General features: G+C 41.2%; 1 protein-coding gene across 3 annotated transcripts in view; it reads right to left on the bottom strand.

The window, feature by feature from the left end:
* Window positions 1-353: 353 nt before the first annotated feature.
* The window catches only part of itga8 (integrin, alpha 8), a 37,606-nt gene continuing 26,006 nt past the window's right edge, over window positions 354-11,953 (bottom strand). Inside the window, exons 19-31 of one of the 3 annotated variants that reach the window (XM_067511381.1) lie at window positions 11,503-11,570; window positions 10,821-10,968; window positions 10,093-10,185; window positions 9,623-9,643; window positions 7,216-7,295; window positions 6,626-6,706; window positions 6,098-6,203; window positions 4,809-4,967; window positions 3,202-3,318; window positions 2,954-3,067; window positions 1,916-2,017; window positions 1,684-1,806; window positions 354-1,578 (exon numbers count right to left, since the gene is read on the bottom strand). In XM_067511381.1, the coding sequence (XP_067367482.1) occupies window positions 1,489-1,578; window positions 1,684-1,806; window positions 1,916-2,017; window positions 2,954-3,067; window positions 3,202-3,318; window positions 4,809-4,967; window positions 6,098-6,203; window positions 6,626-6,706; window positions 7,216-7,295; window positions 9,623-9,643; window positions 10,093-10,185; window positions 10,821-10,968; window positions 11,503-11,570 (1,302 nt within the window). In that variant the 3' untranslated portion in view covers window positions 354-1,488. The remainder of the gene's footprint in view (window positions 1,579-1,683; window positions 1,807-1,915; window positions 2,018-2,953; window positions 3,068-3,201; window positions 3,319-4,808; window positions 4,968-6,097; window positions 6,204-6,625; window positions 6,707-7,215; window positions 7,296-9,622; window positions 9,644-10,092; window positions 10,186-10,820; window positions 10,969-11,502; window positions 11,571-11,953) is intronic. The other 2 variants (XM_067511380.1, XM_067511382.1) reach the window with 2 other exon arrangements.

The following is an 11,953-nucleotide window of genomic DNA, read 5'->3' as shown; positions in this document are numbered from 1 at the left end:
TTGTTACTCCTTCAACATGTCCTTGAGAGCAACCAATGACCGAAGCAAATTCCTTGTATGTATCGGATTCTGAATAGTGTATCATAAACCACAAGAGGTCTCTGTCCTGCTTGTAATTCAGGTTCTTCGAGAAACAGACACTTAGTTCTATTTCTACACTGCGCCACATGGGGGAGCAAAAGTTCTTTCTCTAAAAACACTTGCTGCGGGAAAAGGTTTTGTAGCATTAGATGCTAATACAGCTATATCTAAAACACAGATGAGATGGCAGCCTATCCTCATATCAGCGAGAACAATGTAAAATTCAATTACCTAATAAGCTGAATAAAATGTGTGTGAATCATTAGTTATCAAACAACATTTTATTCTGAAAAAACTTCATACTTAATACAAAAACAAACAAACAAACAAAAAAAACAAATATGTCTTAAATGTGACACATTTAAATTCTTGGTACTGTTGATGATCTGACCGCTTTGTTCTACCTCCCTGTGCACGATACATTATTATCAGAAAAACAAATGACAACAGTAAACACACAATTAAATGCTTTACAGTATATGTGCAGTTATGTACACAGTCTCAGACTGTCTACAGTGTGTTTTTGTATGGACTGAACTTGCAGGGCAGTGCCTTAGCTGCAGAGACGTGGTCTGTTCCTTCAAAGATAAGTTCTATAGTCATTCTCTAAAGACAGTAATAAGTTATTTGTTTGTCATTTGTCCCCCTACTTTAGTAATTTATAAACGTTATGTGGTGGTTTAAATCAGTCTACACAATTGTTGTCCAGTACTAATATCTAATTTACCAATTATTCACTTATATACATAAACCATGGACACATTAAGCTCTTATAAAGTAATGCCAGTGTAAACAAGCTTTAGTATCACGCAACGCCCAAATATTGCACATACATTCATAAATATACACATTGACTCTGTGCCACACGGCTGCATTTTATGTGTGTGTGATGAATCTGTATGCAGCTTTGGTTGAAGAAAACCAGGATAAATTAAATCAGGTTGGGAAAAGAATTCAATAACTGAGTGAAAGGATAAAATAAGAGGCACCTAGTCTCTCTCTCTCACACACACACACACACACACACACACACGTACAGTACCTGCACACATAAACATTGAGCCACACACTCACACTCACAAAATACTCACCAAAGCACATGTGCATAGATCTCAAATCTAATTGTGACTCTTTTACGCAGACACACAAAAATTCTGTCCAATCTGTTCAGTTTCTAGTCCTTAATCTCTATGAGTAAACAATGGACATGTTTGTGTGACTGAGCCCATTAGTGTGTTTTTGGTCCCACTCTGTCTGGTCTGAACCTCATTAATAGGTCTCAGGCTATGTGGCGCTGCAGCCTTCAGTTTGTCTTCCCAATAATTTTCATTGACAGATCTCTGATCTGATTTAAGTTTCTCAGAAGGTGCGTCTCCCTCTAGAAAGGAGCTCGCATGCATCGTCTTTTTAGGCTTCCCCTCTTTGATCAGACGTTAGTTGCTCCTGGTCGGAGACATCATCCTCAGCTGGTGGTCGTGCTCGGTCAAAGAAACCACACTGAGGAAATCACGTTCACAAGTTAGAATAGTATTGGATCATTAAACTACCACAGACATGCTGAGGACAATGTTTAATATGTGATAATACAGTATGTGTGTGCACCTTCCACATGGCCAGTGTTAGCATGGCCAGCACCAGGAGCCCCAGCAGGATGGCCAAGATGATAACCCAGAGTGGCACAGCAAATGACACATCCGGAGTTCCCCATAACACCAGGGTCCCCATCTATAGAACCCAGTCAGATATAGTTGGGTGTTTGTAGGTGTTAAAAAAACTTCTCTTTTTTTATTGGAGCTTGAAACAAACACTCATTGTATTACTTCGTTCATCTTACCGAGATGCTGTGCTCAGGGAAGGTGGGGGGTTGGATTCGATAAGGCATGGCTGTCACCATAGAAGACACAGTAGAGTTGAGAATGTAGGGGTCATTACGGCGCTGTAAGAAAAACATAGCATTGTTATTATTTAAAATTGCCATTGGCCTAATACACATTTTAATTATTATGCAGGTTTGTTAATGCATTAGCGTTTCATTTTAAAGTTGACCTTTAATGTTAAAGCCAACCCAGACTATAGCTTTCTATGGCTTTAGTTTAGAGTGTAAATATACATTAATGCTCTTAAACTTTCCTCTGACCTACCTATATGAAAATATTTCTCTGCTTCTAGCTGAAAAAGTCCTTCAGTTGACATCACCCAGAGGAGTTTGTGTTATATTTACTCTGTCCTTGTAATCATTGTTGTGCTAAAAGGTTGCCTGTCACCGCAGTCACGGATCTCGTGCTTTGAGCAGGTTAAAGAACTTTTCTGTATTTGTCCTTTTTTCGGTTTTGACCAGTCTCTCTGTCCCTGCTGTTGAGATGCCCCCTATAGCACAGTGATGCCACCACCATGTTTCACCATAGGGCTGGTATTAGCAGGTGATGAGCATTGCCTGGTGTTCACTAGACATATTCGTTTTTGGAGTTCTGCATGAAGAGTTTAAATTTGTCCCATCGGACCACAGAATCTTTTTCCTTATGCTCTCAAAGTAAATGTTTTTTGGCAAACAGGCTGTGGTTTTCATGTAATGACTCTACCATAAAGGCCTGATTGAGGGAGTGTTTTTGAGATGTTCATTTGAGTGTTTAGTCTCTGCAGGGGACCTCTGAAGCTCTGTTAGAGTGACTGTTGGATTCCTGGTTACCTCCCTGACCTACAGTGTGAATAGTGGGAAGCTATGTACACAGGTGTGTGTTCCTAAAATATGGAAAGCATGGAAAAGAGTGATGCGCCCTAACTAAACAAAACATGGAAAGGAAGACAAGCAACAAATAAAACTCAACAAAACAAAACAAACAAAATGATCACAATGACGAGCCCAGACACTGACCTGCAAGAAAGTCTGAGCCCAGAGTCTGGATCGGATCTCGATCACTGCGCTCTGACCACGATCCAACCGTCCAACCACACACATGATCCTCAGACAAGAGATGTTGGTGCAGTTCTGCAGAGAAATACGGCATGAGGAGAGGAGATGGAAAATAGAGCGAGCTGAAAAATAATACACATATTTGAATCACAAGCAAACATTTGGTTGACTTTGTTTTATTAAGACAATGTACAATATGTGTGACTCACCAAGGTTTTACCAGTGTAACTCTGAACTGGGGTCACAGCTCTTTTGTGGCGCTCAGAAGAAGTGCTAGTGTTCCTCAAGAAACCCAGTAGTTCTGGTGTGTCCTGGAGAGTGATGATCTGACGCACACAAGAAATCAACAAGATTCATTTAAACTTAATTTTTCACTTCAGTAGGCAACAGTGAAGAATTATCAATTTAAAATGATCCATTCATAAATTGAATTTCTGGCCTTGTGACTTATAGTTCAGCTAATAAACATTTAATTTTATATTATAGTGAAATCTTAACTTTAAGGAGCTCATCAGAAAACATCCAACACCAACAGGCACAACATATTTTGCAAGTGGGAATAAAGACGAATAAAATTGTTATTCCAGTGCTCACAGTGTTTGCTGTTATTTTATTTGTTCACCTAACAACAACTGTCAGGACATGCTGATGATTGCATAATGGTCGTGCAGTTTGGTCTGTATTGCATGAGGGCCCAGGCAGGGGGATGAGCAAGAAGACAAAGAATGCTTGTAAAATAACATTTTAAAGTTGTTTTACGGTAGGTAATAAAATAACACAAACTCACCAGCTGTGGAAACAAATGACATTTAGTTATCTGCTTAATGAAAAAGAATCTGATGAGATTCTATCTACTTGTTGCATCTCTTACATTCAAATGACTAACAACCAACAAAAAGACTGAATGTCCTCAAGTCACAGCTCACAAATAAGACACAGATAATAGCTAGAAGCCTGGCAACCTAATGGATTCAGAACAGTACAAAATCTGAAAAAAAATTCAACATTGATGACATCATTTGCTTATTCCTCTCAGCCAGTTTTGAAAGCACTGCATGGCAACAACATCTGTCTGCTTTTCTTTCTGTAAATCAATGGGTGGTGGCTCTGCAGAATCAGGACACAAATGAATATAGTATTTTGGGCAAAGCTTTTATGGTAAAGAAAATATAACATTAAAGATTTCTGACCTTTAGGTGCCTGGATGGCACAAAGGTTAACACAGTAACCTTTGAGAACAGCATCAAAATGGATCAGCATCTCTATTTAGGCAAATGTTTGGCCAAAATGTTAATGAATATTTTTTTTGTTTGACCAGTTACTAGTTAATTATACAGTTGTACTGGCAATTACCAAATCAGGAGGTAAATGGACAAAAAATGTGAGCTCTGACCAAATGCTACGTATCTGTATCTATTTTGTTTTCATAGATGATTACAGCTTGTACAATTTCATATTTAGATGTAATTGTACACTGTTTTCCTTTTAAATTACTCTACAGATGATATCACTGGTTTTGGAAACGGTTACAGCTGTAATTTCTCCTCATATTGAGCCAACTGGCAAAAAAACATGATGAGCAACCAGAATAACTGACACAATAATGTTTTAAATAAGCAGATATAAATAATTCCCCCATTGGTGAATTATAAGAAATAAATAAAAGTATGAAATTTCAGTTGGTGTAGTGGCTTGATTGTTTTATTTTAGTTTAAGTCAGTTTCAGGGCTTGTCTGAAAGTTTGGTCAGAGTTTAGGTCATGATAAGTATGCAGCAACAGAGAAAATTGTAAAGTTCCGGTGCATCCTTAAGTTACCTGAAGACCAAGTGGGTTGAGGCTGGTGTTTGTTCGGCAGGTAATTGGGCCAACAGTTTTAATCTCCATTGCATACAGCAGGTTCTCATCACGGAAACGGGAAGGCCAGCCGACCTGGAGTTCAGCCTGCTGAATACTGCTGGGACCAGAGTTGTGGAGCTGGAGACGATGAGAGGGAGCAGAAAAAAGCAAAATGTTGTCAGTATTTGGTCTCTTCTGTCTTATTAGTAGGTCTCAAGTGGGTGAAGCTATAATCAGGTTATCATAACTGTGGGATGATGACAGAGGCCACCTGTGTTTTAGTGAACATAACACTAATGCAGCCTTTTAGTGTATGGGAATTAAAATATGAGACAAGCAAACCTAGAATATCACCTAGCTCATCATCTCACATCGAAATTAGGATAAATGAATTATGAACATAAATGAACCATCAACTCAAATAAGGATAATTTCTTTTTACTCAGATCTATATTTTCCCTCTCTCTCTATTTCTCTAACATACACACACACACACACACACACACACAGTCATTAACACTGAAGCAAGTCATCCAAACAGGACATGATCCTGGAGCTGCGGGGCAGGAATTCTGAGAGAGAGAGTAAAAAAAAAAAAAAAGACTCTGTCCTCTGTAACTAGAAGCAGCTGCCAACTGGGAAAAGTACCCTGAATGAAAATCATTATCAGCTGTAGGACAGACCAGACACTGTTGCACTCTGGTTCAATGAAGCACCGGTGCCTTTAAAACAAAAAGAAATCACATGAACAGGGCGCACACACACAAACACATACAAACTCATGCAGACCCCTGTTGTAAACTGTCGCCAGTCTGTCTGCCATCCTCCCTCCTAATATCTGTCTGTACTTCTGTATGACGTCGTTTTTCCTCTCAAAAAATCTTTTGTTTACACTGTGTGCAGCGTTACAAACAACTGTCTTTATCTTTCTCTGTCCTCGTCTTGCTCTCCATTCCATTCCCCGTTTTCCCCTCCATCTTTTTCTTTCCCACCGTTACAGCAGTAATTACTCCTGAGCTGGAGAGCCCATTTCTTTATGAAGCTACTGGTTTACTGTGTGTGTGTGTGTTGCTGTTTACGTCACCTTACAGAGTCACCCTCTTGCTGTAGCCTAATTAAACAACTTTACACACTTTTTTCATCTTAACAGTCTATGCAGAGGCATACCTTGGGACCAGAAACAAACAAACAAAAGCAATCCACGTCATCATCAAATCATCTCTTCCTCTGCACGTGACAGTCGATTGTTTTTATGTAAAGGCGTTTACCTGATAGATGTGTGTTACTTGAGGCCCCACGTCATCCTCTTTGATTGGCTTCTCTTTGGGTTCCCAGCGCGGGAAAGGCAGCACTACCTGAGAGGGATGAGACACCCTAGAGGGAGAAGAAACACGTCTATGATGCTGATGCATTGGTTTGTAGCCCTTTTTTAACTGACTGTCACACATGTCCTCATCTCTCTCATCCCAGGTCCCCGTCTGTTTGTGTGTACAACTGACCACACCCAAACAACGTCATGCAAGGCTCCAGGCTTTGAAGAGTGTGTTTGTGTGTGTGTCGCCGGGCATATGGGCATCCATGAACTAGCATTCCATGTGCATATGATTAGTTTACATTTATTTTTCTCTCCATCTGTACATAAACAGGCTCCACAAATTTATACATCACAAAAGGAGATGTAATATTCTGCAAACAGCAACAACTTTAGTCTGAAACCAGATCAGTTGTATTTTTGGGAAGCAGGGCATTTTGTCACTGTTTGACCACACTCTCACATGCAGAATGGCTGGACTCACCCGCGTAAATCAAGCTGAGCTTTGGCCACGATGGACAGATTCAAACTGACTGGGTTGCTGTTGGAGTTATCTTTATTGGAGCTGTGGAGAAATTCACAGGAAGTCTGAATACAACTTAAGGCCTCAAATAAAATAAACAGAAAATGGCTATGCTGTAGATTTGACTTCTACAGTATATATTTTACAGGAGACAATATATTGTGATACAATATGAGTGTAGCCAAAGATGTAAATAATGAACTTGCATTTTTGACTTAAATTGACTCCATGAAAAATGCCTCTACCACTGGGCTTTGCCAGCATTTAAATCTGTGTCTGTGTTTAGTGACATGCTTGTATCAAAGTCAGAACAATGAAGCAAACAGTGGACGTGTTGTGTAGAGCTTGTCTACTTGCTGCAGTTCCTCTGGGCCATCTGTCTTTTTCTGTCTCTGCGGTTAGTTTCATCAAACCACAGCCAGTGACAGGATCAGAACAGACACAGAACTTATTTACGTGGTTCAAAAGAAAGACAAACAGCTCTTTGTGTGTGTGTGTGTTTCTGTGTGAGACAGTGGGAGGGTATGCGTGAGTGTTGGTGGGTATGTCACCTGTGCATCTGTAGCTCAAAGCTGATTTTTGGTCTGGCATCTTCCAGCCTCTGGACAGAAAACCTCAAACCAACAGAAAGCTAGGCAGGGGTGTGGAGAAAATGCAAAAAAAGAGAACGTATGTAAAACATGTGACCAGAGTAAGACATGATTGAGGAACAGGAATGGGATGCATCTGTACATCAAAGGCCACATCATGTCATAAAATGTCCTGTAATAGACAGTAAACGCTTGTTAACTAGAGCCTCTTCTGTTATTCTGTTATTACAGAGACAGAAGGTCATTGTGTGTGCGTGTGTTTTGCTGCAGAAATCTCAAATCCAAGAAAACCCAGACTACACACACTTAAAAGCTACAGTTAAGTCTCTTGTCTCTCCTCAGTTTAAATCCCCTGTCCTGCAGGCTAACTCAGAACATGTGGAGGATTTGGTTTGTCATCAACTGTACGACAACAGTTTGTGTTCAGCTTTACTTAAGAACAGGTCAAACACATGGTTTAGACAGAGATATGACAGCATGCAGACTTGCACCAACACGTCAAGAGGAAAGCCTGGATTGCGGGTGAGGGTGGGCTGTGGGACTACAAAAACAGGCCATCTTTGTTGGACACATTACAGAGACTGGAGGAGAAAAGCCAGGCAGGAAAGATCTAAAGAGACAGATACCAAATGAGTATAAGATGTCACTATTAGCTATGATACTTCCTGTCACAGAGAGGGAAAGAGACAGTAGGTCAAATCAACCAGCACTCGCCCCCTGGCTTAAAAAGTGGCTGGTAAATGTTTGCAGTTTTGTCCTTTACAGAGACCAGCCGCTGTGGTCAGCTTGAATTTACATTGGTTAGGGTGGATTGTACATTTACACAGTCAATAAAAGGCATCCAAACATCCACAGAACCCTTCTCAAAGCACTCTTGCAGTGTTGTCAGATTCTCTGCTGTTAAATTTATGCTCAGTGTATTCCAAAAAAAATAAAATTTTTCCACACTATGGCTAGATACACAGCTTCTGTGTTTGGCCATTCTCCCCTGTGGAGTAGCAACATTTTGCCAAAAGAAATGTATTTAGCCACATTTTGGCAAAGCAGTGATTCTTTGGAACAACACTGAGAGAATTTGTTTATGTTGAATCAGCACTGAGGTAAGTGCTTGGGAAATGTGTATGGTCATTATAATGCTTTTTTTTTTCACCAATTCAAAGTTGTCACCCTTGTTATCCACTGGAACCAACAACAATCTAACTGGCCAATGTGGCTCTGCCACAGAAGGATGAAATATTTGGCAGCCACATTTTAAGCCTACAACTATACACTCTAACTTTTAAAAGGCACATTCTTCCTTTTATAAAGTTAAAGTTGATTTCATAAGTTATAAAACACACATTTGCTCAACTCAAACCATGCAATACTTTTGCTCCTAAAGCTTTAGTCTTTGTCTGGTTTGGCGAGTGGCTTGTGGTAACTAATGTTTGCCACAGTTAAGTAACTTTGGCACAGTTAGTGTGATGAGCCATGTAGCAGACAGATAAGAGCAGCTAGCGGTGCATTACTGGCTATGCAAAGAAATCACTGGAAAACAGGACTGAAGAGTTGTGCCTGCAGGTCTAAACCAAAAATGTATTTAAATGGCAATTGAAATGTATTTCTGATTCTGAATCAATATTAGGTACTAGGGGCGGCTGTAGCTCAGTTGGTAAAGGCAGTCTTCCACGGACCTCGGTCAGTGGTCAGTGGTGGGCTAACAGCCCATTCCCCTCCCCAGCTGTGCAGTGCTGGTCCAAGCCCGGTAGAAATTGAGGAGGGCGTCAGAAAGGGCATCTGGCGTAAAAACTGTGCCAAATCAACATGCAGACAATGATCCGCTGTGGCAACCCTGAACTCATGGGATAAGCCAAAAGGACAAAAACAAATAAAAAAGAAATTCAATATTAGGTACTAACCACTTCCTAACAAAGCTTTGACATTTGCTGTATGTTTTGGATTGTGCTTACAGTAATGCCATTAAAGCTTAGCTTCAGCTTAAGCTTAAAACTGAACTGAAGACCAAGAGAGAAAGAAAAGCCACAGAGAAGGCTGCAGGCAGGAGTGCACACACACGGAACCCAAAACCAGCTGTCCTTCAGACATGCACCTCCTACACGGATCACTCCTCTCAGTGAGGCACTACAGCTGTGACATGTGGTGCAAGGACTCAACTCCTGTGATGAGAACTATTTCTTTGCTCAGTATAAGCAGGGTCTGTATGGGGTATGTGGAGGTATGTTCAGCATAAGCTCATGGATTCCTGAAAATTCAATGGGGCAAGGGGAGCGCTAAATATGGGAAACATCTGGACAGCACAGTTGAGTACACACACACACACACACACACACACACACACACACAAACACTCACATGCCTTGTCCCTTACCAATGCTGCTCTCCTCCCCCACTGGTGAAACATGAACACATAATTGATTTGTCAGAAAGCTCTGTCACCTCCAGAGGTCAAACACACCTCTCTGCTGGCCTTTACACCTTTTGTAACGTTCCACATTCTGAGTGATATGCCCACACTAAAGCACATGTCACATGCTTTGTACGGACACTGTAGAATTTCATGTAGGAAGGGACCGCTCATGCTTGTTGCATGTGTCAGCCATCGAAGAGCCAAATGGATTATTGTTGCCTACTGCACTCACACGCATAGTGTGAGGCATAGTCATGATAGTCAGAGTGTGTGGTATGAAGATCAAGGTGATGATCAGTAATTGTTGGAAACCATCAATCAGTGTGAATTAAACCCAAGCAGTAACAGTGGCAGCATCTTAGCATAAATGTTTAAAAGGGAAATTTTAGTAAAATGTGTGTTTGTTTGTGCTTGTGAATGTAAAAGCTCACCTCTGTCCCAGCTACCATTGGGTTCCCGAGATCACACACCACCATCCTGGACTCATTGATCATCTTGTATTCGCAGTTCAGCTGAGACAAGGACTAGAGGAAGGAAAAAGAGACGAGGAGATCAAAAAGCAAAGAGAGAACACGAAGAGCGGTGAATGAGACGATCAGACAGAGTGACAAACAGTGAGCAGCAAGAGTCAACACAGAGAAATCAAAGAACAAAAGAGGGAACCATCATAGCAAAAACGAGCGAGGGAGTAAAAAAAAAAAGAAGGGGAGGAGAAAGGCAGGAGAGGAAAACGTGATGAATGCTCTGACAGAAACAACCTTATCAATCAAACAGCCCCATTACACACTCATTAGCTTACACACACACGTGCTTACACAGACACAGGCACAGACACACACGCACACACATGGCAGTTGACCCTATCCATTTCCGTGGTCACTAATGCAGCTTGTAAATCATAATAGGGGGCCTTTGGGCAGTAAAGCCTACCCTGCTGATAGCCTCGCCTTAATCACGCAAAACAAACGCACACCAGCAAGACACAACAGGATGCGATGACTGTAACTGCTGACTCAAAGAGTTCACTTCCTTTTCCCTATAATCACTTGGCACATGCTTCAATCAAGATGAGGATGTCTATTTTTGACCCTCAACATCAAACCAGAATTATTAATTTTAAAGACGTGTCTGCAGTGCATACACATGTGTGTGTATTAACCTCCACTCTGCGCTCCACTCCAATGTAGTCAGCCTCTGGTGGTATCACTGTATGCAGCTCTGTCTCGTAGGCTCCCTCTCCTCGGTTCACTGCGGTGATGGTCAACATGACCAGGTTGTCATTGCCAATCACCAGCTCAGAGCGGTCCCTGCGTGCAGGTTTTATTTAATAGCGACAACAGAGACATGAAATCAGTTCACTCATGAGAAGGACACAGAAAATGCTTACATTGTAAAAATTCAGTTTGTATCTTTTAGGATTGGACTTGCAGTACACTCAGCACCATGGAATGCAATAGCCTTGACCCCAACAATGTGTGTGCGCCTGTGCATGCATGTGTCAGTTGAGGGTGACAAGATGTTTGTATAATGCTGCCATGGAGATATCCTACAGCTGGAAACACTATAGAAAGAAGTAAGCTAATTCACATAAACAAATGACCCCCCCTCTTCTTTTTCTCTCTCTCACACACTCGCACACACACACACACACACACACACACACACACAGTAAATGGAACTGTAATACATGCAACTTCAGTATAAACTTTGTTTGTTGTGTGAGGACTAACAGACATGCTGTCTTTGGTTTACTTGTGTGTGCACATGTGTCTGTGTTTGGCCATGTCAAGTGTTGAGTGTTTACAGGTTAAGGTCAGAGGGGGTGGCTGTGTCAGGCTTACATGCTAGCAGAGAGCTGGAGGTCAGGGATACATATATTGTCGTCACCACAGTCCAGAAGAATGTAGGCCTGAGAGGAAGAGGTGCAGAGAGGGGGTCATTACGGGATACACTGGAGAACATCATAAAACCAAAAATAGAAAACAATACAACTATTTCATAGGATGCAGGAGCTGTGTGTTCTCAGACATGTACACTACAGTTCTGCTATCCAGCTCTTGGGCAGCAGCAGGAGTACATTTTTGGTTGCGTTTTGGTGGATTTGTTGTGCCTAGCTTCATCCTGAGGTTTGGTTTGGTTGTTTTAAAGTTTAATCTTGTAATAAAAATTGTTTTTCTCTCCATGGTTATTCTAATGGTCTGCATCCATGTGTGTCATGACTTACAATTAAGACACACACACGCACACTTGCATTTGGTCCCACTCAACCTGATTATGCTCTGCCTTTCTAAG

This window comes from Channa argus, chromosome 7 (genome assembly GCF_033026475.1).
Source record: "Channa argus isolate prfri chromosome 7, Channa argus male v1.0, whole genome shotgun sequence".
NCBI classification, from domain to species: Eukaryota; Metazoa; Chordata; class Actinopteri; order Anabantiformes; family Channidae; genus Channa; species Channa argus.
This window is presented reverse-complemented; position numbering and strand designations above follow the sequence as displayed.